Below are 26,628 nucleotides of genomic sequence, written 5' to 3'. Positions count from 1 at the left end.
GAAGCAGGCTCTACACTGACAGCAGCAAGCCCCATGCGGGGCTGAACTGTGATAGCATGACCTGAGCCAAAGGGATGCTTAACTGACTGGGCCACCCAGGCACCCTAACAATGGTAAATTTTTAAACTAATGATGTCATTGCATTATTTTTACTCATTCAGAGTTCAGATCCCTAAATTTCTAAGAACTATTCCTTTGTTAAAAGTCAGATTCTCAGTTACATTATTAAGTCAACTACCCCCAAATGAAAACCTGTTCACATAGTGCGTCACAGCTTATAAGCTGATTTTACGTGCGTTAGGTCTCAGGTGCCCTTTGTCTTATAGGACAGGTGGAGATACCTTTTTGTTTATTTTGTTGTTTTTATAAGTGTGTAAGAGTACAAGTGATGCTGATTTCTGAAAAAGTTTTATTTGGAGCCTCTGTGTTTCTGTGCCCTAACCAGAAGCTGCTACCCAACCGTTCTAACGGATGAGAGGGCTCTTCTATCCTTGGGCTGTCCAACTCTTGTTCTGAATCTTAAGCTTTTCTATCCAAAACACGGGTGCTTTTAGGTATTTTTCTGTTCTTAGGTTTTATTGGCACTAACTTGGTGACTTCCAAAATGTGCTTTTGCACCTGGATAGCTTGAATATGGGTCCCTGTCAATGGTCTAGGGCACAGCATAAATTACACTTTGCTACTTCTATAAGTGGTGTTGCTTATTTTCCAAAACAATGTTTTACCAATTATCTTACTCCCGTCTCCCTTAGAGGTGGGCAGAATAGGCATTTTTTTTTTTTTATCTCCTTTGACAGGCGAGGAAAAATGAGATCAGAGGTGCCTTAGCCTAGCACTCGAGTCTCCTCTCCCGTTTTGGGCGCTCCGCCAGCCCGCTGCTCCTCCTCTCTCGTGACCTTTATCACCTCCTCCTCCGACTCTCACCAGCACCACTAAAAATACTTTTAATTCTTCTGGAAAAACCCAGCTGCACAGTGCTGTTCAGTGTACACAAGCTGTACGCTTGACCTTCATGTAGTTGGAAGCTCTGGATGGTTCTCTCAGTAAAGCTAGAAATCTGGAAATGAAAGGAAATGAAAGCAAAGTAGGCATTTGACCAAAGTTTCTTTATCCCTTCTGCATTTTAAAACCTCAAGTATCATTCCGTTGATTTTTTTTGAACGCCCCACAGTGGCATCTCTCTCATACCTGGAAAATCTCTTAACCTATACCCCACATCTCTGCCCAAATTTAAGCAAAGAACCAGGGTGGACTTAGCGGGTCTTGTGTTTAGTTTTTTCTGTCTAGAGCTTATGTTACGGGAGGTGCGATATATGGGAGCAGGGACCAAGCGAAGGAATTGGTGGGTGGGCGGAGAGGGCGTGTCCAGATGAGGACCTGCTGGTGACGGGTGTTGTCCCGGGCATATGTGATGGTAGCAAGAACTCAAGCCCACTGAAGACGTAGAAGGAGGAAGACTCGCGCTCCCTCTGCCCCCGAAGCAGGACAGGGTGGGGTATGTGAATGCCAGGAGTCGCACTAGAGCTGCACACAGTTTAGCCGAGTATCTTCCGGCCTTGGCTTTTCTTGAGGCCTGGGCAATCGGCCCTTAGGGACCAATGGAATAACTCTAAATATACTTATTCACACTGTGGAATGTTCTGAGGAAATAGCTACTTTTTCAAAACACATCTTTTTGTCCTTTTGTTGTTGCCAATCGTGGGTCCAAGTTTGAGTTCGTCTCCTCTCTAAATGGCGCTCGAGTATTTGCTGATTCTTAATTTGCTTGACTGGGACGTATGACTGTGCATTGACAAAGAGCTGTGCTGTCAGTCTTTCATTATCAAAACTCATCTCTTCTTCTTCTTCGACAGATCAGGAAGTATACCTAAGGAAGGCAGAAGGATCATTCATGAAGGTATTGACAGCTCGAAAGAAGAGCGCCAGCACGGAGCTGACTATTGAGCCAGAGAAGGCGTCCTCAGACATAGATCGTGTCAGTTTGTCAGCCTTTATGAATGAGCAGCTAGACTTCAATGACGAAAGTGATGTCATTAGTGCACTGAATTACATATTGCCTTATTTCTCGGAGGGCAATCTAGAAGACGTAGAATCGACGCTGTTACCGTTCATTAAACTTCTGTTTTCAAATGTGCAAGAGGGAGACAAGCCCGTGGGTCACTCGATGAACGACACAGGGGACCCTTCTCTTAAACCTGGATCCAACAATTCAACTTACAAGAATAAACTGAGAAAACTCTACTTTCTGGAAAATTTGTTAGATGCAGAAATTCAGGAAAAAATTGATGACGTGAAAAAGAAAGAAAAAATGGCCATGCTTATACATTCCAGCCTTTTAGGTCCCAAGTTTAAACGTCAAATCTTTCCAAAGAAATTGGAAACTGCCCAAACGCAGGAGAAGAGCCTAGACGAGGTTGAGAGTGTGGGGAAAAAGTTCCTGAGAGTGAAAAAGGTCATCAAGGGCCCAAAGGGCATACGGAAAAGGCACTTAAAAGAACTGAGACGTCAGAACATCCAGAGGAAACAGAGCGCCCAGCCATCTGTGGAGAACATGGCCAAGGAAAGAAGGCTCAGGACACCATCCCCAGGGGAGCTTCACGTGGTGCACAGGCCCAGCAAATCAGTGGGAAGCTCCTTCAATACAGAGCCTTCGTTCATAGATGAGCACAAGGCAGCGGTCTCTTCTCTCATGAAGCAATACTTTTTGGACAGGCCTTCTGCCACCCCCGCTCCCAAGGAAAGAAGGCTCAGGAGACCATCCCCAGGGGAGCTTCCCGTGGCGCACAGGCCCAGCAAATCAGTGGGAAGCTCCTTCAATACAGAGCCTTCGTTCATAGATGAGCACAAGGCAGCGGTCTCTTCTCTCATGAAGCAATACTTTTTGGACAGGCCTTCTGCCACCCCCGCTCCCAAGGAAAGAAGGCTCAGGAGACCATCCCCAGGGGAGCTTCCCGTGGCGCACAGGCCCAGCAAATCAGTGGGAAGCTCCTTCAATACAGAGCCTTCGTTCATAGATGAGCACAAGGCAGCGGTCTCTTCTCTCATGAAGCAATACTTTTTGGACAGGCCTTCTGCCACCCCCGCTCCCAAGGAAAGAAGGCTCAGGAGACCATCCCCAGGGGAGCTTCCCGTGGCGCACAGGCCCAGCAAATCAGTGGGAAGCTCCTTCAATACAGAGCCTTCGTTCATAGATGAGCACAAGGCAGCGGTCTCTTCTCTCATGAAGCAATACTTTTTGGACAGGCCTTCTGCCACCCCCGCTCCCAAGGAAAGAAGGCTCAGGAGACCATCCCCAGGGGAGCTTCCCGTGGCGCACAGGCCCAGCAAATCAGTGGGAAGCTCCTTCAATACAGAGCCTTCGTTCATAGATGAGCACAAGGCAGCGGTCTCTTCTCTCATGAAGCAATACTTTTTGGACAGGCCTTCTGCCACCCCCGCTCCCAAGGAAAGAAGGCTCAGGAGACCATCCCCAGGGGAGCTTCCCGTGGCGCACAGGCCCAGCAAATCAGTGGGAAGCTCCTTCAATACAGAGCCTTCGTTCATAGATGAGCACAAGGCAGCGGTCTCTTCTCTCATGAAGCAATACTTTTTGGACAGGCCTTCTGCCACCCCCGCTCCCAAGGAAAGAAGGCTCAGGAGACCATCCCCAGGGGAGCTTCCCGTGGCGCACAGGCCCAGCAAATCAGTGGGAAGCTCCTTCAATACAGAGCCTTCGTTCATAGATGAGCACAAGGCAGCGGTCTCTTCTCTCATGAAGCAATACTTTTTGGACAGGCCTTCTGCCACCCCCGCTCCCAAGGAAAGAAGGCTCAGGAGACCATCCCCAGGGGAGCTTCCCGTGGCGCACAGGCCCAGCAAATCAGTGGGAAGCTCCTTCAATACAGAGCCTTCGTTCATAGATGAGCACAAGGCAGCGGTCTCTTCTCTCATGAAGCAATACTTTTTGGACAGGCCTTCTGCCACCCCCGCTCCCAAGGAAAGAAGGCTCAGGAGACCATCCCCAGGGGAGCTTCCCGTGGCGCACAGGCCCAGCAAATTAGTGGGAAGCTCCTTCAATACAGAGCCTTCGTTCGTAGATGAGCACAATGCAGCGGTCTCTTCTTTCCTGAAGCAATACTCTTTGGGCAGGCCTTTTGCCACCCCCGCTCCAAAATCCCCACCTGACGTGAAAAAAGAATCAAAAGACTTAACGTACACCATTTTTGTTTTAGAAGATGCAAATGCTAGAGTTAGAAATATGAAGGCTTTCAGACCAGCCTCACTCCCCAGAAAGACACACCGCTTTCATAAAAGTCGCTCCCGTGTGGTCCACAGAACACCCAAGGCCAAACTGAATCGAAAGTCCAGAAAGGAAAGTTCACTCAGTAATAGACAGCTGCTTGCAAAGAGGCCTCCATCCTCTGCAGTCAGGAGCCTCATAAATTCCCCTTCACGAGAGGATTTTTCATCTCCGGGAGAACTGAGTCCTCAGAAAAATCCTTTTCCAGAATTATTTGCTCCTTCAGGAACTTACAGAGAAAACGCTACTGTAGAGAACACTACTGCTCAAAATGTTTCTGAAGAAAATATTTCTACAGGAAACACTACTGTGCCAGAACAAACCCTCCCTGAATTCACAGACCGTAAGAATCTTTCCACTGCTAATTCTACTGTTACTGCAGACAACTCTATGCCGACCGTTAAACAAACCAATGATACACAACGGGAATACCACAATGCGGGCACTGGCTTGCCCCCAAAAGCCACAGGCTTCACTGTGTCAAAGCTCTCGTCCTCAGGTGATCTGTTTGAAATTCAGTTAAACCAGCAGCTACAGTCCCTCATCCCCAGCAATGACGTGAGAAGGCTCATTTCTCATGTTATCCGGACTTTGAAAATGGACTGCTCTGAGACCCAGGTGCAGCTGGCCTGTGCCAAGCTCATCTCCAGAACAGGCCTCCTGATGAAGCTTCTCAGCGAGCAGCAAGAAGTAAAGGTGTCCAAGGCAGAGTGGGATACGGACCAATGGAAAAATGAGAATTATATCAATGAGAGCACAGAAGTCCAGAGTGAACAGAGAGGGCAGGAGTCAAGGGAGGTGAGGATAAATCCCCAAATGTGGGGTCTCGACATTTAGGTGGTTTAGGACATGGACCCAAGCACAAGGACCGGGGGCTCCTAGTCCGGGTCTTGTCTTGGCCACATAATTTTGGCTAAGGCAGTGATCTGCCACTTTGCTCATTTAGGAAACAGTGCCGCTGTTCCCAGAGGAGACAAAAAGAGGACCTAACATACAAGATACATCAAGTCTTGAAGAAAATGCTAATGATTAAGATTACATATCACATTAGATTTGGTATATTCCTTAAGAACCTATAAGCGATTCATCGGAAAGAATGGGGTTTTAGAGTCGTTAAAGAATAGTTAACTTTCATCCTATCTCTGTTTTCTAAAAAAATTGTTCTTTCCCTTTTTTTTAGCTCACAAAAGAAGTTCCAGGCTATGGCTATAACAACAAACTCATCTTGGCAATATCTGTGACTGTAGTAGTGATGATTTTGATCATAGTGTTCTGTCTCATTGAGGTAAGGACAACAATTAATTCAGATTCCCAGACTATATTCCTTCTTTACAGTAGATTCAGAACCCACAAACTGAAAATCAAAGCCACTTTCCCACCTATCACGACGTGATATCCCTCTTCAGTCTGGAGGACTGAGATATGCTTTGTCCTTTTATTGCAAAGTATATTCCAGGGATTTTAAAAGGAACCCCACTGCCGGGAGACATCTGTGGATTGTAACCAAGATAACAAGCCATTAGCTTGTTCTGAGACATTAGGTCTAAGAAGGCCACAGTTGACATGATAGTAAAATTTCTTCAACTCAAAAAAATGATGTCGATTCGATGCACTCACCAGTCATCCTCCTACTACCACTGATTTCTTTCCTCGTTGGCTAAAATGATGAGAGAGAAATAGTCTTCACCTTCATGGAGCTATCAGTCATCTTGGAAGAAAGGGCATGGCTTAGAGATAAAAGTGTCATCTTGTTGATTAATTAGATGTGCCTACAGCTCTCTCCTCCACTTCGCAAGGCATTGTGTAAACAGGTTCAGTTAAAACCCTGCAGCTAAAATCCTGCATCAGGCTACTCAGAGCGTGTCATAATTACAGTTGCCTATTCCTGGAGCTTGCCTGTTTACCTTTTATTCAATTATGTATGAATTGAATATATATTCAATATATTTATTCAAATATACATATGCTTATTATATATCTATATCTATATCTATCTATCTATCTATATCTATATCTATATCTATATTGCCATCTGTCATGGCAACCCTCCATTTCAGCCAAAGCAGCCCCTCACCATCCCCTAGTCAGACCATGCCCATTCCTACTTTTGTTGGTGACTTTGCCCACTTGAAATTCCTTTATTTCACTCTGCTGGTGGAAGTCCCGTGAGCCTTCAAAAGCCAACTCGAGTTCATCTTTCTTCACAAAGCCTTCCCCGAATACTGTAATACTCCTGGACCTAGTCCTTCTGTGAGATTGTCACCATTTCTTAGGGTCTGCAGTGACGCATTCCCCTCCCCTGATAACAAAAATATGCTAAACAGTTTGTTAAAAGGCAGCTCCTCAAGAGAGAAATATCAGGGTCATGGATCAGAGCAGAGATATGTAAGGCTTCCTGGTCTATCAGACTTGAGTAAAACCTGACTGGATGTATTAACTGCTAAGGAGAAACATGTCTGTCTTCTGGAGGGTTGGTCAGTAGTAAAAGCATAGAAATGGTGAGGAAGAGACCAACATGGGCAGTGCCCACCTAGCCTTGCCTAAGAGTAGAGATGGCACCTCAGGCAGCAGATGAGAGTCAGGCCCACCAGCCGGGCTGTGCCCGCGGGGCAGATGGATGGATCTAGCTACCTCCGTCCTTTCCATGAAACACTGGATTCAGCTAATTACTTTTCTTCCACTTCTCTTCTCACCAAATAGCCTTCTGATTATACTTCAGTGTGCCACAGAGGCCTGTCTCCACAGGAGACAGGAGTCCCAATCATGTGGACACAGATGCCCTATCTGTGGAATGGGTGGAATGGATGTTTTCCTTATTGTCAAGTCATGACCTGACATTCTGATTTTGATCAATCCTGTGACAGTGGTAAGGTGATATTGCCTCCATGCAGAAAGAAGTGCGTTCTCTCTTGATGAGATCAGAGTCTGATTTCTCAGCCTAAGAGCCTAGGAACTAGCGTGGGGTCAACTTACCATGACCTCTGGGAAGAGAAATCATTGGCCATTGTCCAGTCAGTACTCTGCATCTTGAGGTGGCCTGCAGCCTTTTGCTTTTGGGAAGTTCTATAAACTCCTATTGCTGTTTTAAATTCCTATGTGGTTTAACCTTGTGTTTATATTTTTTTATGTGGTTTCATTATTTCCTCTCCCTACTTAGATGATACACTTTTTGAGGTCAGAGACCATGCAGTTTTTTTCCTGTAGTGGACAATAATGATGTTCAAAGGAAGAGATGAGGCATTGTGTCAATTTCACAATGAGGAATAATGCAACGTAATATTTATGTGAAGTAGCCTACAGAGTCCAGCAATAGACAGATCCGTGGGTGACTAGGACTTTTAAAATGTTACCTTTTAGAGGCGCCTGGGTGGCTCAGTTGGTTAAGCGTCCTACTTTGGCTCAGGTCATAATTTCATGGTTCAGGAGTTCGAGCCCTGTGTTGGGCTCTGTGCTGACAGCTCAGAACCTGGAGCCTGCTCTGGATTCTGTGTGTGTGTCTCTCTCTCTTTGCCCCTCTCTCACTCTTACTCTCTCTCTCTGTCGCTCTCAAAAATAAATAAATAAACATTGAAATGTTACCTTTTAGTATTCAAATCAGTGGAAGAAAATAAATAAATGGTAATAGAACAACTGCTTAATTATTTGGGAGGAAAATAACAACAGATCCCTATTTCTCACCTTAAAAAAACATATTTCAGTACATGTAAAAAAAGAGAAACAAGAACCCATCAAAGTGCTAGAAGAAAACAGAATCAATACTTTTATAATCTTGTGGTGAGAAAAAGCTTTGTGACCTGATACCACATGCAGAAACATTTGATAGATTTGATCGTCTTGTCTGATTTCTGCTTGGAATAAACCAGACATCTGATTTAATCCCCACAGTCCTGTGAGGATGATATCACCATCCTTCTTTCCTACATAGAAGGGGATCAGCTTAAGGCCCCTGTGGCAAAACCCAAAGCAGAACCCAGCTGTGCCTGCAGTCAGCCTGTGCTCCTATCCCACTGTTCCGTCTCCTTCACGATAAAAACACTGACAAATATTTGAAACATTGAAATTCAGTGAAAGCCCTTGAAAGGATTAATATATTTCATATGAAGAGAGTTTTATAAATCAACAGGAAGAGGACAAACAATCCAGGGGATCAAGGGGGCAAGGACTACGATGAACAGGGGGTGTGGACAGTCCGTCACCATATCTGCCTCATGGCTTATGGGACATGGGCCTCGTTAACAAGGCCTTTTCGCCTCATGGTATAAAAATAGTCTCTGATATTTTCTTCTGTACTCTTATAATATTTGTTGTGATTTATTTATTTTTAATCTGTATGGAATCTGTCTGGTGTTTTGGTACGGTCGAGGTAGGGGATCTAACTTTTTTCCCTTGCATAAAGATCCAGTTACTTTAAAATCTTTTATTGAATGGTTCATTCTTTCTTCATGGATCCAAAATACTAGTGTTATCTGGACTCTATTCTATCAACCTGGTTTTCTTTTCCTGTATCAGTATCACGCTACATACTTAACTGCAGTTGCTCTGTAAGAACGTATTTTAACGTCTGCTCTGTGATCTTCTTTTTCATCCATTTTGTAGCTATGCTTGCACATTTTCTCTACCAAATGTCAGCTGGCCAGTTTTTGTTTGAAAAACTGTCTTGGGATTTGAATGGGATTGCCCCGAATTTGTAGGTTAATTTGAAGGGAACTGACATCTTTACACTATTCTCGGAAAATAGTGTCTCACATCACGTATTCGTTTCTCCTTAATGTCCTTCAGAAGAGCTTTAGTGTTTTCATCTCATAGGTCTTACCCATTCTTTGCTAAGTTTATTCCTAGGTACTTTATGCCTTTTTATTGATAATTGTAAATGGGATAATTCTTCCGTCTTTTGATTAATTATTTATGGAACATAGGAAAGTCATTGAGGTTTACATGTTGATCTCTTGATTTTATATATATCTAGCCATCTTGCTGAATTCTCATGTTTCTTCCAACAAAATTTTAGTTGATTCTCTTGGGCCTTTTAGTTTGTCTGTAATTTCATATGCAAATACGTCTTAGTTCTTCCTTTCCACGACTCCATTTTTTCCCAGTGCATCAGTTAGGACCTCCTCAACACCAATGAATAGCAGCAGTGATAACAGACATCCTACTCTTGTCCTTGATTTTAAAACAGTGCTGCTGTTTAGGTTTCTGGTAGACACTTTTCTTTTCCTCCTCCCAAGAATTTTTATTAGGAATTACCTGTTGAATGTTATCTGAGGCAGTCAGTAAAATGTATTACCAGCTGCACGCGAGTTAGGTGTTATTGAAGAGTCAAAGGACTATTCAACAAATTCCTGTCCTAGGAAAAGTTATCATCTCACTGGGTAGATAAGACCTAAAATGCAAAGGAATGAATAAAGATGTGGAGGGAGTGGTTATTGTGATGGGTAACTGTGATCATGTTTTCTTCCAAAACAGATTTATTCTCATAGAACAGCAGCCAAGGAAGGTAAAGAAGGAAGCTCAAGGTAAATATTAGTCTGGCAATCGTTAAAGTAGAATTTTAGAACTAGATTTTCAAACTCCTCTATTTCAATCCCCTTGTTTTACAGCCAGGAAATCACCAAAGGCAGAAAGAATACATATTTGGCCTAATGCTTTGCCTGGATCCAGCAAAGTTAGCTGCCCAGCCAAACCCGAGTTAGAATGGGACTGGCACAGAGCACCTGCTCACTAGACCTTTAAAGAAAGATCGTGGGGGGACGGGGGTGGAAATGTTCAGACCCGTTCCCGCTGGCGGTGGGCATCAGGCCTGGCCACAGACCTTCTCAGAGGCTCTGGAGAAGGGATAGGGAGGGCCAAAAGTCGTGGGGTGAAGGGGCTAGTCTTCAAGCATGATGGAAGGTAGAATACATGAGTCCCTCCCGTAAAGTAGGGGGAAAACTTCCTTCTTCCTCCTTCTGGTTTTCGAGGCCCCGCTCTCCATTCCCTTTATCCAGACCCAATAGAATTTGAACTGGGAGAGACCTTAGATAATCATTTATCTCTTCCTTTTATAATAATGAGATGGAGAAGGAGAAAAGGAAGATATCTTGCCGGACGGTTGTATCACTAGTACCACTAGAACCAGAAAGAAGATGGTTCCTTTCCAGTTGGGCACGTCTCTGACTACACTGTTCTTGGGCTGTGAACTGCATTTTATGTCACAACTCAGTGCACACATACCGTATAGACATAAGTACCTTCTAAAACAAACTTACCATACACTCTGATTCTTTCTGTTCTGTTTTTTTTTAAGTTTATTATTTATTTGGGGGGGAGGGTGGAGCAGAGAGAGAGAGAGAGAGAGAGAGAGAGAGAATCCCAAGCAGGTTCTACACTATCAGCACAGAGCCAGACACAGGGCTCGATGTCACAATCTGTGAGATCATCACTTGAGGCAAAATCGAGACTTGGGCTGCTCACCTGACTGAGCCACCCAGGTACCCCCTATTCCGTTTGTATTCAAAAAGAGTATTTTGTGTTTTAGCGCTAGCCGTGTGTTTTCAGGTGATTTCACGACTCACTCACTCATCTGCCTGCAGTGTGAAAGTCAGTGAGCTAGATAACTGCTGGTTGGACTCAGGCATTCACTCGGTGCGATTCATCTTGTAAGGTAAAGCAGCTAGGAAAATAGAAACACCTCCCCACCCGCCAGCAAATGATGCCTGTGAGGCTAAGCCTGGCGGGGACTGATGTAAAATGCTTCTGGAGAGAGTTAGGTGCTTCTGCCGTGTGGTCACCCAGTTTGTTGACTGCACAAGGGCACTTGGCCAAGGGCCAGAAGGTGAGCAGGGTGAAAATCCTGCCTATACTTCATGTCAAGTTACATACAAAGGTCTCCCAGGGACACTGTGGGGCCATTATGGACAGACACAGGAAAATTCTGAAAGCCCAGCATGTATGGAATTATTTCTGAGATCCCAGGTCTGTGTTGATTTTGCTTGCTAATAAGACTGGAGAAATACATTGTGAGAGGCATGGAAAATGGTACGAATCACTAATTGTCTGTGTGTGTGTGTTTCCTTCAAGGGGCTTCTTTGGATCTCTGCTGCGTAAGAGATGCTCAGAGGAAAGTGACAATCAGGTAAATCTGAGGAGGATAAAGTACCGTGGCTGGAGAAGGCAGGGGAAACAGACCTAACGTTGTCCTTTCTGTTTTCTAGGAGGGCTTTTTCTGGAGAAGGCGGCCACTTTGGCTTAGGGACATGTACAGACCCCTCAATGCCACACGCAAGAAAAACATGGCACAGAAGCTACACGACAAGGATTCTTCTGATGAAGATGAGATTTTCAACATGGAACTAGGGTACGTGATTGGGGAAGATTTTCTCTAAAACGAGGAAATTATGAAGAGTTGAATTGTTCCTTTCGAGAGTCAAAGCCTTGGCATTCTTCTCCTTTTCCCAGGGAGGCTGGCAAAGCCACAGCAGAGAAGACTCGGACCACAGATTCCACTACTGAAGAGCTGGGTGACGAGAGTGAGACAGCATGTGAGATTGTCACAGAGTGAACGCCGTCCTGCCTCAGGCCACCTACAAAGTTTACTTTCCGATACTGGCTTCTCAGCATTGCTTGTAAAATACTTGTTTTTCTCATATTAAAATGTATAAATCCATAACCAATTCTAGCCACGTGGTAAGGAATTAAAACGTAAACGGTTAAATATTTATCTACAGACAACAGGGGCCACAGGCGAGAGAAGCAGGACTGAAGCCAGAGTCCCTCGTGGTAGCCAGTATTTCCACAAGACACAGTATGGGCAAAGTAGGGTGAACGGGGCGTCTTTCCGTCATTTCCCTGATACGGTCAGTCTCTGGAAACTGGAAAACGTATCTTCAAGGGGCTTAGACTATTAAGTTAATTAACAGCCTATTCTGGTGCTCTCTCCCCTGGCTCACCAAATACCAGTTATTCACAACGCGCTTGACCCCCTGCCCATAGAGGATCATCTCTCTCTGGCCCCTCTGTGAGGTCTTTGGGGTTGCCAGAATATTTGGATCGCTGAGCCGACCTCCACTGTAGGGCTGAGGCCTGTCTTTCTTCCCAAGAGCTCAAACTCAGACACAAAATGTGTAGTTGGAAGTAGGGTGTTCCTCAACCTTACAAGCTAGTAGATAATTCCCATTGGGTTTTTTTGTTTGTTTTCTTTCAAAAAAAAAAAAAAAAAAGTCCCCACCCTCAGAGAGCTAGCAGGGAGATGCTGGAGGGTTAGAGTAAAGAATGTGTGAGAGCAGTAATTACCCAGGACTGCCCTGCTCAGGCCTTTATTTCAGAAAACTTATTGGTGGGGGCACTTACTGTTCACCTGTACCCCACTAGCCTCTGCTGACCCCACTGAGGGTCGGATGCGTGCGGCTGGGCTCTCTCCAGTTCAGCCCAGCACCACACCTACCACTGCTTTCCTACCCAGCTCAGATCAGGGCTGCACGATTCCAAGAGATAATGCAGCACAACGTGCAGAAGACGCAAACATCCCTCCACTTCTGCAGAGGAGGGCGTTAACCAGTCACATTTAGGATGTTGGGAGGAGTCGGGGTGCCTGGGTGGCTCAGTCCAGTGAGCATCCGACTTTGGCTCAGGTCGTGACCTCATGGTGTGGGAGTTTGAGCCCTGCATTGGGCTCTCTGCTGTCAGCACAGAGCCCACTTCAGATCCTCTGTCTCCCTTTCTCTCTGTCCCTCCCCCCAGCTCACACACTGTCTCTCAAAAATAGATAAACATTAAAAATAATGAAGTCATCTATGCTTTCTGAGTACATGAATGACAGGTTTTAGAAAAAGGACGTCAGAGTCAAAATACAGTAGTGAATAAAAGAAATCCTGAATTAACAAGGTTTGATAATCTCTTTTCTTAATGTCTGTTTATTTTGAAAGAGAGCAAGGGGGGAGGGGCAGAGAGAGAGGGAGAGAAAGAGTCCCAAGCGGGCTGTGTGCTCAGTGTGGAACCCGATGCGAGGGACTCGATCTTACGACCGTGAGATCACAGCCTGAGCTGAAGTCAAGAGTCGGATGCTTAACCGACTGAGCCGCCCAGGCGCCCCTGACAATCTCTTTAAATGCCCCCAAATAAATGCTGGTGGCTTAGCGATAGGTGATGGAATATGGCACCAACCGCTGGCCACCAACAGAGTCCCCCGAGGCGACAGTAGGACTGGGGCACAGCCCAGCAGGTTTGGCAGGGTTGGTAGGAACGGTTCCAAGCGGGGTGATTGGCCCATCAGTGCCTCTTCGGCTTTATTAGTTTGCTGCTGCTGGGCAAGGACACCTGTTCTCCTGGTGCCTGCTCCCGTTCCCCCAGCGTTTTAGTGAGAACGGCCACCAAGTGTCTGTCTCTGTGTGGTGACTTCAGTGAGCCAACAAATAAGTGTGTTGAAAGCACAAGACTAGAGAGTAACAGTAATCGGAAGCGGCAGCAGCACCTAGTTTACTATTTGCTTACTTGGTGTCAAGGCCTGGGTTGGGCGTTTTGCAGTCTTAATTTAGCCCAACAGTCCGTGAAAACATACTTTATTATCCCCATCTGGCAGATAAGGGGACAGGGCTTAAAGGATGTAGGTACCCTGTTCAGGTGCCCAAGGCCGCAAATCCAAAACTGCCAGGTAGGGGTTTAATCCAGGCCTGTTAACTCCAAAGCCTGCTGACGGTTATACTGCCCTGCTGCAGGGTGCAGGGGTACAGAGACGTCTAAGCCATGGTTACCATCAAAGAATCAATAATTATAACGATGAGGATGGTGGCCGCTACTGTTTGTTGAGCACCTGCTTTGAGCCAGGCGCAGTACTAGGCCCTTTAGTCACTCTTAGGTCACAAGGGCAGAAACTCCTCATGCCAGCTCAAACTCCTTCATGAGCTGGGTGGAGCGGGGGCCGGTGGTGACTTTTTGAAGAAGAGAGGTGGACACAGAGACAGAGCTGACGAGAAACCAAGAAGACCCATCTGTGCATAGTTGGGCTTCCCGAAGTGTGGGCCGGGATTCCAGGCAACTCCATTCTCCTATTTTGGAATATTTCCATTAGCTCAAATGTGGTTCATAAAGTGAAGCTTAGAAAATGTTGTTTCTATAACACGACCTCAAATTTGCACAATACTTATCAGTCTCGAATGCTACCTTGCCGTATTTCTTTTAATTTTTTTAATGTTTATTTTTGAGAGAGAGGGAGAGAGAGAGACAGAGCATGCGGGCAGAGAGAGAGGGAGACACAGAATATGAAGCAGGCTCCAGGCTCTGAGCTGTCAGCACAGAGCCCGATGCGGGTCTCGAACCCATGAACCAACCACGAGATTATGACCCTCTCTGCCACCCCTCCACTCGCACTCTATGTCTCTGTCTCTTTCTCTCTCCAAAATAAACATTTAAAAAATTTTTTTAAAAACAACAATAAACATTTATTCCTCAAAAAACATCTTTTTTAATGTTTATTTTGAAGAGAGAACAAGAGAGAGAGGGAGACACAGAATCTGAAGCAGGCTCCAGGCTCTGAGCTGTCAGCACAGAGCCCAATGCGGGGCCCGAAGCCATGAATGGTGAGACCATGACCTGAGCCAAAGTCAGACGCTCAACCAACTGAGCCACCCAGGCGCAATACCCATCCCCCACCCTCCCCTCCCTCCCACCCCCCATCAACCCTCAGTTTTGTGAACATATTTTAAAACTACCATAGCCAGGAAAACAAACCATTCTAGATATTTCAAACACACACACACACACAGGTCATACAAGCAATTGGTGCTCACCACTGGTGGGGCTCGCGGTGGTGAAGGTCAGGGCCAGGGGGGAATCGCACCACTAGCTCTCAGGTTACTTTACCACAGTTGCTCTCCATAGATTCAAAGCTGCTGCTGCCACTCGGTCAGGAAACTTCGGGAAGCCACTGCCGGGGTCACTACAGCCCCATGGCCCCAAGCCTGACTGGTGGGGAGTATGGACTCCAACATTCGGCCCGCATGTCTGCTGCTACAGAGGAGGAAAGCATGGCTTCCACCTCCTTCCACCTCCGCCTTCCAAATTTCACACAGGTACGCTTTATTGGCACAATTCTGCTGTCGAGGGAATCTGTCAACGATGGTTCGTGGGTTTCCAGGACCTGCAAAGAAGGGGCTAGAAATGGGTGTCAAGAGCCAACCAACATCATCCAGCAAACCCCTCCTGATGGGGGGGTGTTCAAAGGCTTTGTGAAAGGGGGGTGGTGTCCACGTGGAGTAACCTGGTGGTCGCGTTCCTAAGTCGGAAACCCTGAAAGGTGTCATTCTAGCTGGGCAGCAGGTGAGGCGCTGGATGCTGACGACATACACTCATCCCCAGAGGTGACTGGAGAAGCGCCTGGAGTTGATTCTTAGTTTCATCTCTGGAACGTTCTCACTGGAATTAAAGCTGGATGGACTATTGGCAATGCAGTATCTGAGAAAACATAGCCCCCATTCAAAAGGGCTGCCAGAGAAAAGATCTCCACAGGGAAACATGATTTCTCAAAATACAGCCTTTGGACCTCTATACGCAAACATCCCTAGGATGCTTACTTAAAAAGCTGATCCTGAAAATAATTTAATTTCAAAGGCTGTTGGGGCACCTGGGTGGTTCAGTCAGTTGAGCGACCGACTTCGGCTCAGGTCATGATCTCACGGTTCTTGGGTTTGAGCCCCACGTCGGGCTCTGTGCTGACAGCGCGGAGCCTGGAGCCCGCTTTGGAGTCTGTGTCTTCCTCGCTCTCTGCCCCTCCCCCACCCCCCTGCTTGCACCCTGCCTCTCTCTCAAAAATAAATATTAAAAATAAAAAAATTAAAAGGCTGATCCTGCACACCTCCCCTGATGAAAACAAACAAAAGCAGACACTACTTAAAGTAATCCAGACAGATTTCAGTCAGTAACATAGTATTGCAGTGCCGTAGGGGAAAGGGTTCATCGTGAGCAGGCACCCGACTGGGATTATTACAGAGGTGATGGGGTATTTCACAGGGAGAATGAGGGACTAGGGAAGGGAATGAGTGGGGGGCTCTATAATCAGAAGTGAAAGATGACAAAAAGCAGGAAGGGACGCTGGCCCATATGAGACCCATCTGGCTTTGCTGACACTTCTCAAAGTTAAGCTCCTGCCCTCTCACAGAAGCTGGGAGACAGGGGCCCGATCTTCAGGCGTTGGCTGGACTCAGCAGCCAATCCTTTAGACAGCCGGGAGTTTTGCAGGCAGGCACTTTAAGGGAGGCTAGGGTCCTACTAGGGATGCGGCCACGAGCTGCCAGCAACCACGTCCGTGTTTGTTCAAGTCTTCACAGGCCAAGCAAGGTCGAATCAAGAAGAGGGCTCGGAGGAGCCTGGCGAGCATTTGGAGAAAGAATCTGTCACCCTCCGAACCCACATGCCCACCCCTCCTGAGCCCATCCCCCAAACAGAGGGACCACTTTGACAGGCCTTTTTATGCTCACCAAACGACTGAAGTAGGACAAGGCGGACGGGGAGGTGGGGGAAGCAGAGGTTCTCCGGCTTCTTCAGGGCTGGAGGTCGGCAGGGATTTGGGGGTGGGAGACGAAGGGCAGAGCAGATTGAGGATGACCAGGAGGCTCAACTGGATTCTTAACCTGGGAGTCCCGACTGGTCATGCTGGCCGGCTCCTGCCCCCACGGAGGTCAGGGCCTCTCAGTCCTGAGGACCACCAGGCACGACCAGCTCTGGCTCCTGTGGTCCTGGTGGGGGTATGTTGTTGAGACCTGGGGGATGGCGTGGAGCACCAGCTGGGGGGCGGGAGCACACTCATTCAAGAAGAAGAAAAGTCCCGAGGCCCAGAGCAGAGGCAGGAATGGTGCTTAGGCTGCGTGTGTTTCCAGGGCAGCGGCAGAGAGCGGTCTGGCGCCACACTGTGGAGGAAATGAAGATTTCAACGGTACAAAGGCCTCGTCTGGATGAGGGCTACACCCCAGGGTGGTAGAGCAGGAAAACAGAAGGAGCCTGGCTCCCTGACATAAGAGCCACCGAACCAGCCCCAGATCCAGTACTTAACCGGATTATCATATGAGAGATCAAGAAGCTGCTTCTTAAAAAAATTTCTTTTCAATGTTTGCTTATTTTTGAGAGACAGAGACAGAGCATGAGCAGGGGAGGGGCAGAGAGAGAGGGAGACACAGAATGTGAAGCAGGCTCCAGGCTCTGAGCCGTCCGCACACATCCCGACGTGGGGCTCGAACCCATGAACGGCAAGATCGTGACCTAAGCCAAAGTCAGACACCTGACCGACTGAGCCACCCGGGTGCCCCCAAGAAGCTGTTTTTTAATTTAACCCCCTGTTGGGGCGCCTGGATGGCTCAGTCGGTTAGGTGTCCGACTTCAGCTCAGGTCAGGATCTCACCGTTCGTGGGTTCAAGCCCCACATCGGGCTCTGTGCTGACGGCTCGGAGCCTGGAGCCCGCTTCAGACTTTGTGTCTCCCTCTGCCCTTCCCCCACTCAATCTCTGTCTCTGTCTCAAAAATAAATAAACATTTAAAAACAAAGGAATTAAAGGGCGCCTGGGTGGCTCAGTCGGTTAAGCATCCAACTTCAGCTCAGGTCACGATCTCGGGGTTCGTGAGTTTGAGTCCCACATCGGGTTCTGTGCTGTCAGCCTGTCAGCGCAGAGCCCGCTTTGGATCCTCTGCCCCACTCTCTCTGCCCCTCCCCCGCTTGCACTCTCCCCCCCGCCCCCCGAAAAAAAGGATTAAAAAAAAAGAATTAAAAAAAATCACTTAACCACTGTTGTGTTGGGTCTCTACTGCAGCAGCTGAACCTGTACGTAACCTGATAACGGAGGGAATCCATGTATCTGTTATCTTTTGCCACAACAGTGCTAACTAATAGACCATCCTCAAAACTCAGAGGAGGCTGGGAAACCGATTCTCACAGGTTGGCCGTTACCGCTGTACTTTAATGCCCTGCTGGCTGGATCGGCGCTGCTTCTCACTGCTGGTCTTTTCTCCCTGTGTTGCTGCCGGGACCCAGGCTGAAGAGGCAGCGGCTACCCAAGAGAAGCGTAAGAGAGCAAGCAAAAGAGCCATCGGGCCTCTTCGAGCCTAAGCACGGAACCAGCCCCAAGCCCCAAGCCAGGGGATGGGAAAGTACACTGTGGCCACGAGGAGACACAGCAGGAGCGGGGATGCGGGGAGGGCCCATAATTCTCTCTCCCAGAATGTGACAGAGTCCTGGGTCAGAGGCTACAACACGGTGGCCCTGCTCTTCTAGGCGTCACCTACGAATGGCGCAGAGTGAAAGACAGCGTCCGTCCATGTGAAGACTCAACCGCAGTTCTCTATTAGGTCAGGAGCCCTGACAAGACAAGAATCACATCTCCTTCCTCTTCCCAACGCCTAGGGCCAGGCCCTGCCCTCAGGGCTGACTCAGGGAGATTACTGGGTGAATCTGAGACCATTTCTTCACTCTCTGCGTAGGATTCCTTATGTGATACAGACTGACCTCCTAAAGGTCAGCACACAGTGCTAGGGGTTTGCCCGCAAAGCTGCAAAGGGACTGTGCCATTGGGAACTGAGATGTGTACCTAGGTCTGTCTACACCGCATCCTGGATCCACTGCCTGCCAGAGGGACCTCCAGAAGAAAGGACTTCTACAAGTTAAATATCGCAGACTTCACACTCCAAAGGAGAACCGTTTGAAGAGAGCCATGGTTAACCCTGAGGAATGCCACCATCACCACAGAATTCCAGGCACCGGGCATGTGGGTAGAAAGCATATTTTAGGGCAGTGACTCATGGTAAGTCGTTTCCTCCAGTCCCTAAAACGGGCTATTCAATGTCAAGCTGTCTCAGGCTCAGGCTGATAACAGGGCAGCCATAGGGGACCTAGTGGGAGCTGCGTTGTCACGGTCCAAGTCTGTACGCACCGCTTGTATAACCTGCCCAAGTTCACAAAGACAGGATATCAGTCGCCGCTCTTTATGCTCCCAGTGAAAGAAATCCAACTAAAATATGCTTAAGCCAAAAATGTCATACGGTGTATCGGCTCACATAACCGGGAAGCCTAAGATCTTCAAGCTGGCCGCATCTAGCGCTCAAACGTCGTTCTCTCCCCAACTATCCCTCAGTTGTGCTTTCCTCCATGACGGCTTCAGGCTTCAGGATGGATGCCCCAAGACTGCAAAGATAGTCGTTAGTAACTCCAACTCTCCACTGAGGTTGAGCAAGCCTCATAAAGGAAAGCCAGTCTTCAAAAAGCCTCTGATTGGTCTGCTTGGACCCTGTATCTGGCAGGAGGAGACCCTGATTGGCCAGCCATGGTCACGTGCACCTGCAAGGTGGGCCTTAAACCAGTACTTAAGTCTCTGCTAGGGCACAGGAACTGAACAGAAAGTCAAGAGAGGGGGTTGTCTCACGGCAAGTTGAGGGGGCGAGGTGACAAATGGAAGACCAGACATTGAGGCTAGATTGAACTAACCCTAAGCCTAAACTTTGAACAGGCTTTCACACGTTCATAGATGCTATTGTGAGTAAAACACAAATTCACTTAAGAGCAGGAGTGCCTTCATAGTAACTTTTGGTCTTTCTGTATTTTTTGTCCCAATTAATAGATATCGAAAGGATCCCTACGATCACGAGCAGGTCCGAAGACCATTCTATTTTTTAATATTAGAAAGGGATTCTTAACTGCAGATCAAGAGAGAGAGTAAAGAAAGCAAGAAGAGAAGGGAGCCAGGAAAACCCCAGCCCAGGAAGCAGCGAAGGAAGGTTCCAGGACAGCAGCGTATGACAGGTCAAGGAGGTAGCCGAGGGAAACGGCACTAACTGTCATGCCAGAGCACTGGAGCGGAGTGGAGGAGTGATCGTGGCGGGCAGCACAGAAAGAGAAGGAGAAGAAATTAAACCCCGGGGGGTCAGGGGACAGAAACGAGTGCCATCGGACTACATGAGCAAGCTCTGCGGTGAGCAATGCTTACCTAGTCACAATTCTGCAACCACTATCAATCATGGGGCAAGAGTGACAAAACTAAACCCCAAGAATGGAATGGGTGGGGGGTGTTAAAGACCTAACTCCTTGCCTGTGTTGCTAGGAAGTCCACAGATAGTGTCTAAAATGGATGAATCAGAGCACCTGGGTGGCTCAGTCGGTTGAGCGTCTGACGTCAGCTCAGGTCACGATTTCACGGTTCGTGGGTTCGAGCCCCGCATCGGACTTTGTGTTGACAGCGCAGAGCCTGCTTGGGATTCTCTCTCTCCTTCTCTCTCTTTCAAAAAAAAAAAAAAAAAATTAAAAAACTCTTTTAAATGGAAGAATTAAGAGCTAGAAACACAAGATAGGTGGAGATAAGCACCAGAAGATCCAGCGAGAGGTAAGGAGGACCGAGGACTGGCGAGCTGGCCCAGGAGGGTGGGGATGGTCGAGGCAAGAAGCTGCTGCGGGTCATTCTGTTTCCTCACCACTTCATTTCGTACTATTTGAACTGTAAACTATGTGTGATAACATTTGGGAGGCTTAAAGAGTCCATTCTTTTGTCAACGGCACCTCAAAGCTGTATTTGTGTCCAACTTTATTGAGATAGAATTGACACATAATTTTTACGAACCCTTTAAATCCGTTTTTTCAAAGAGAGTGGGAAGAACCAGCTTCCTGCAACAGAAGCCATGAGAACATTACCTATTCCGGTTTCAAAAGAAATGGTGGCATTAGTTCTGCTTAGATGATTTCGGTCAGAGACCAAATAAGGATACATCTGGGGTTCAAACAAGAGAGGCTCTCACTCCAGTGCTCAAAGACCAGTTAGAAAACGGAGATCTGACTGGACTGGGTAGGTACGAATTAGCCAAAACTGTAATAATAATAATAATAATAATAATAATATAGCTAGTTATCCTCAAGTGCTTACTTCAGACCAGAAACCGTCCTGAAGATATTATCTTATTTAATCCTCATGGCAACTGATATTTTCCCCAATTTACAGATGAGGAACTGAGGCTCAGATAGTTTGGGGAACTTCCCGGAAGTCACACACTCTGGCCCCTCTGCCTGAGGCGGAGGGGCCTCAGCGTGTTGTGATTTACTTCTCTTTTCTAACCACCAATCAAACTTAGAAGTTTCTATCTCTGGTGCCATCTCGAGGGGCCTATGAAAACCACTGACTGTGGCAGTGGTCTCAGGCCCACACTTGCTGGGTTGTGCTGGGCCCTGCGCTGTCTTAGGGAAGGCCTAGAAAACAGTATGGGGTAGAGCCGGTATTCAAACCTAAGCATTCCCGGCTCCAAAGCCCACTTGCTGGGCCACTGAATTATGCTAGTTCTCCAGCTAGAATCAGAGCTGGGTGAGGATCCCACCTGTAGTAATTATGAGTTGTATGGCCTTGGGCCCCCAAGTTCCTTAACCTCTCTTAAGCCTGTTTTATCATCTATGCCATGGGGATAACAATGGTGCTTACCTTCAGGGTGGTTGCTAAGGATAAATCAAAATTCCTATCTGGCAAATAGGAGCCTCTATTTTCCACACCTGTTAAATGCCTTGCCCTTCAGCTCCTAGGTTAAGGAGAGATTCTCACATTTTCTCACCCTTCAGATCCACGGGTGGTAGGGCAAGAGACAGAAAAGGTTTGGGTCAAGGCTAAATTCTTGGACCTCATCCCAGAGTGACTCTCCAGGGCAGGGGCGGGGTTCAGGAATCTACACCTTAGACCCCCGAGAAATTCAGATGCCTGCAGTCCTCCTGCCTGGCTTTGAATGACTATGCGTAGTGCTTGAAATCTGACAGACCAGTGCCTTTGTGAGCGTCTGAGCCCTTCCTGCACTGGCCTCCAGCTGTGTCTGTGCCTCCTCCCTTTCCCCATTGCCCAATCTGTCTTTATCTCCCCCTTCCATTCTAAGCCCCCTCCCCTTACTCTGGCCTTACTTCCTAGCTTCCTCTCCACCTCTCCGTGCACCCTCCCCTGAGCTCAGTCTGCATTCCTACCCACCAGCCGTTTCTCTACCAGTCTCTTCGCCGGCATTGCCCTTTCCTGTGTCCACCCGGAAGGCTCAGATAAAAGTTGCTTCCGCCAGGATAACCTTCAAGGCCTCTTCTCTGTGGGCACCATGGCACTTTGCACGTACCTTTATTATTGCTCAAATAACAGGGTAATGGGAGATTTTTTTTTCCGGCCTCAGATTACCTGGTGGACTCGTGGCCCACGAATGGTGGAAATGTGCGCCAGAGTAAGATGGAGAGAAGAGGACAAGCCCGTAGACTTTGCAGAGGGGCTGAGAGGCCTGAGAAGTAAGAGAAGACCAGGAGACAGGGGCTCCTGAAAAGATAGATATTACCATGCGGGGTTCCCACAGCTTTTGCAGACAGCGGCTGCGCAAAAATTCATTGGAAGAACTGAGGAATGTTGCTGGCTCCATCTGGGGGAGGGCATGCTTGTATCAAGACACTGATGCTCTTGATGTGCTATAATTATAACCAGAAACACTATCCTTTTGCCCAGGAAACTGGATTTCCCAGTAAATTCCTTACTTTCCAAGTTGTTTAACGCTAAGATAATGCTTTGCTTCTGTGTCCTTATTTATTTATCTTTAACGTTTATTTACTTTTGAGAGGGAGAGCACAAGCAAGGGAGGGGCAGAGAGAGAGAGAGAGAGAGAGAGAGAGAGAGAGAGAGAGAGAATCCCAAGCAGGCTCTGCACGGTCAGCGCAGAGCCCAATGCAGGGCTGGAACTCACAACTGTGAGATTGTGACCTGAGCCGAAGTCAGACACTTAACCGACCGAGCCACCCAGGCATCCCTCCGTGTCCTTATTTCTAACTTTCTGTTCAACTGTTAACCATACTAAATGTACTCAGATTCATCTAGTCTAAAATCGAGGAGAGGTGGTTCTCGCTCCTAGAGAGAGAATTATTGAAGAGGCAGCCCGCACACACTCAGGTGCCACATCTCCAACAGCTGGTTTTATAAATGGAAACAGGCACTGGGACCCCTTCTTCTCCCCTTCCCAGAAAGGCTGATGGAGAGCCTGGCCCAGATCAGTGGAGCTTTCTTCCAAGAACTGTCCCGTTCCCAGACCAGCCCTGTAGACACCCCCAAAGTCCCCCTGGACCTGCAGGTAGCAGTGCCTCTCCACCCCAGTACTCACCCCACACTCAGGCCCTAAGATCCCATTTGACCTAAGCCTGCAGGTATGAAGTGTCCAAAGCACAAGACATCTGTCCCCACCCCCACCAACACACACTCTTGACCTTTTGTTCTGAGTCCATGTGAAAGAGAAATGTCAACTCTACCAAGTAAAGGAAACAAACAACTTCCTGGCTAGATGAGAATAACCAGAACCTTAAGCTTCATGCCTGGGGGCTGACGGGTACCTAAAGGTGCTCCCTTGGTGATAGGGGTGATCAAAACCTGTATGCTTTTCCTGAGAACCACCAGGCGGGAAGCACCACCTGCACTGATGCCCTCAGGGAGGCAAAACTAGGGTAGACGTTATTGGTCCGATTTTACAAGTGGGAACCTTCCGGGCAGGAGGCCAACAGACAGCCTCAACGGTAGATAGTGCTGTGCCCAGGCAAGGTCATGAACCCAGAAGGCGGCCGGGATCTAGTGAGACGCAGACACTGCTGGGGGCGGGCAGTAGGACACGTTCGCCCGACACTGGTGGGCTAGCCTGGTGGCCTCGCCTCTTCGTGCGCATCTCGGGTCGAAGAGTCCCCAGCCTCCCAGATCACTCACGTGCTCTGGGGCTGGTAACTTGGGCTTTCCTGAGCGCTGGCCCCGCCCCGAGGCTCCGCCGGCCCTGCGATTGGCTCCGCGGTCCGGGGGCGGGGCCGGACGCCGAACCAACGTGATGGCGTCAGGCGCCGCGAGCGCCGTTTCCTGTTGTCCCTGGCCGGGAGGCCGCAGCGCCTGGTCGGAGGCTTAGGGGCTGCAGTGGCCAGGAGTGCCCCGCGCCCCCTCCCGGCTCCCTCTGGTGAGTTAGGGGTCAGAGGGCGAGGAGGGTGAGAAGGGGACGGCGGGGCCGAGACGAGAACGGGCGATGGGTCACCAGCCCTGTCCGTGATCGCAAACCCTTGGTTGCTTTGAAACTGTCCTGCTTCAGACAGAGCCTTTTCCCTTCCCGGCCTGAGCCCCGCACCCTACCCCACTCGGACCCGAGCCTTCAGCCCAAACAGCCAGTGCTGACCCGTCCCCTTCCTCTTCTCCACCCGTGACCCGAGTCCAGCCCTTACCCTCACCCCTTCACCACTGGTCTTGCGTAAGTGCAGCCACACGCGACCCCACGGTAGCCCACTTCCAACCCCTAGGACAGCCACTTCCCTCCGCCTCCCTCTAACGCATCTCCTTCTCACCCCTCAACCCCTTTGGCAATCCCAGTGCTCCACGCAAACCTCCTCGAGCCCCCCCTCCCCCTCCCCGTCTTTCTGGCTTACCCCTTTTCAGGCTCAGCTTTCTTATCCCAGCCCCCCTGCTCAGCCCCCCAAGGTCTGCTCAGCCAAAACACCCACCTCCCCCCACTCATTTAATACCTACCACTACAGTAGATGCCCTATTGCGCTTACCCCCCTCTTCTTGACAACTCTGATCTCAGCCCTATCTCAAGTCTTGTATGTATCTTCTTGCCCTCACCCACTCAACCCCTAACTTCCAAGCCCACCGCATACTTTCTTTCCATCCCCAGCCAGCCTGAGGACACTTCATTCCTGAGTCTTTGCTAAACCACCCCCCAACTCTTGCTGCCCTAGTTCCCACCACCCCTACCCAATCTTGTTAGATTGACGTCTTCCTATCCCCATTTCAACTCTTCATCCCAGCTCTGTGCCCACTCTTCCCTTGATGTGGTCCCCATTTGATCTGAGAACCTAGTGCAGTCCCCTGCCAACCCCACCTGCTTTCTCAGAGCCAGGCACTTGCCGAACACCTCAATTGAGGCAGGGCCTCAGATGGTAAGTAAGTGTGGAGGAGTAGAGATCCTTCTCCCGTGGGTCAAGTGCTTTTCCTGGATGTCAGGCCCCCTGTACCTGTCCTTAAGGATTGTATTCCTGGCATCCATATTACATTACTCGCGTTGGCTGCTGGAATGATAGGTATCATCCAAATACCTGGAAGGTGAGGGAGCTACTCATTCAGCTGGGGCAGTGGAAGCTTATCACTTCCTTTTGGGTGATGATCTGGAGAAACTCAAGCGGTTCCACTGTGTGGGGTTGGCTGTGGTCACAGAATCATGTCCATGTGTATTGCCCTGCCGCTCAGAAAGGACCCTCACCCAGTGCTCCTCCTGGCCAGAACTGGTTGTAGATTAGTCCCGCTACCGAATGTGCCAGAGGTGACGTTACATGTTGTGAAGAGTAGAGATGAGTGGATCCTGGGGACGCCGAGGCCTCCGTGGAGGCTGTTGAATTGCTTCCTCTTTTTGCAGGTGCTGGATCATTGAGTTTTGACCATTTTGATTACCCATGAACACAGAGAGTCAAGTTATCTCAGAGTAGCTAGACATTCTTGAGGCACCCAGGCTCCATGGTTAACATTTATAATCTCCTGGGATTTGGGGGTGCACATCCCCTCTAAGTTCTGGTGACCAAACTCCAAAGGATTGGCCATTTGACAGCCATTGTAAAGGACCCCAAAGAAGACCCCTTGTCTTTGCTTGCATTTATAGTCTCACGCCTTTGAGAATCGGATGTCCTTTTACCTTCAATATCCCCTTCCGTTAAGGTGTGATCTCTGAAGGGTTTCAGCCTGTTGGCAGCTTGGTGTAATGGAAGGAGTTCCGCAGTGACCCCACCACTGAGAAGTTGTATACCTCAACTTCTTACAGTCTGAAACGGTCTGAGCCTTTTTATTTTACTCATCTGTTCATTCAGCAAGTATTTTGTGAGCACCACTGTGTGCCGTGCACTGTTTGAAGCATTAGAAAGACAATGGTGAATGAGTCAGGCAAAGGTCCTGCTTTCATTCACTCAGAGTTTGGTCCTTGCCAGAATCTTAAGGGATCTGGGACAAGAATATGGGAGAGATGGGTGTTGTTGGATGGAAGGAGGGAGGGAGGAAAGAAAGATACCCAGTGTTCCTAGACCTCACATTTCTGGCCTCACCCACTAGCCTTTGGACTGGGAATCACGAGCTAGAAGTTGCTTGCCCTCCAGCTGATATTCAGTTGCTTTGTCGCCCTACCCACCCCCCCCCCACACCCATCCCACCCCCCACAGGGCTCTTGTCTAGAAATCCAACTTTCTTCAGGTAGAAGGAGGTGCTGTTTACTCAGCACTCACATGTCTGAAGTATCAGCTGTCTTTCTGAATCAGAAGATAACTTTGTCATTTGTTTCCAACTGAAAACCCTGACTCATCACCTGGTACAGCAGCTGGAGGGCTTAAACACCGGCCTGTTGTCGTGCAT

The 26,628-nt window shown here is 48.4% G+C and overlaps 2 protein-coding genes and 1 long non-coding RNA gene across 3 annotated transcripts in view; 2 read left to right on the top strand and 1 right to left on the bottom strand.

The window, feature by feature from the left end:
- Positions 1-11,931, top strand: part of LOC122233789 (leucine-rich repeat-containing protein 37A2-like) — a 209,532-nt gene extending 197,601 nt beyond the window's left edge. Inside the window, exons 15-22 of the mRNA XM_042967923.1 lie at positions 1,854-2,131; positions 2,399-2,599; positions 4,010-5,077; positions 5,460-5,564; positions 9,746-9,795; positions 11,339-11,393; positions 11,473-11,615; positions 11,717-11,931. Coding sequence (XP_042823857.1) covers positions 1,854-2,131; positions 2,399-2,599; positions 4,010-5,077; positions 5,460-5,564; positions 9,746-9,795; positions 11,339-11,393; positions 11,473-11,615; positions 11,717-11,819 — 2,003 coding nt within the window. The 3' untranslated portion in view covers positions 11,820-11,931. The remainder of the gene's footprint in view (positions 1-1,853; positions 2,132-2,398; positions 2,600-4,009; positions 5,078-5,459; positions 5,565-9,745; positions 9,796-11,338; positions 11,394-11,472; positions 11,616-11,716) is intronic.
- Positions 393-26,583, bottom strand: LOC122233790. The gene is made up of 2 exons (XR_006211512.1): positions 26,502-26,583; positions 393-1,057 (listed from the first exon to the last, which is right to left on the bottom strand). It is a non-coding gene; the product is annotated as an uncharacterized LOC122233790 (long non-coding RNA).
- The window catches only part of PLEKHM1 (pleckstrin homology and RUN domain containing M1), a 47,904-nt gene continuing 45,341 nt past the window's right edge, over positions 24,066-26,628 (top strand). The window contains exon 1 of the mRNA XM_042967898.1: positions 24,066-24,202. The gene's annotated coding sequence lies outside the window, so the exon portion shown is untranslated. The remainder of the gene's footprint in view (positions 24,203-26,628) is intronic.

This window comes from Panthera tigris, chromosome E1, assembly GCF_018350195.1.
Source record: "Panthera tigris isolate Pti1 chromosome E1, P.tigris_Pti1_mat1.1, whole genome shotgun sequence".
Taxonomy (NCBI): Eukaryota; Metazoa; Chordata; class Mammalia; order Carnivora; family Felidae; genus Panthera; species Panthera tigris.
This window is presented reverse-complemented; position numbering and strand designations above follow the sequence as displayed.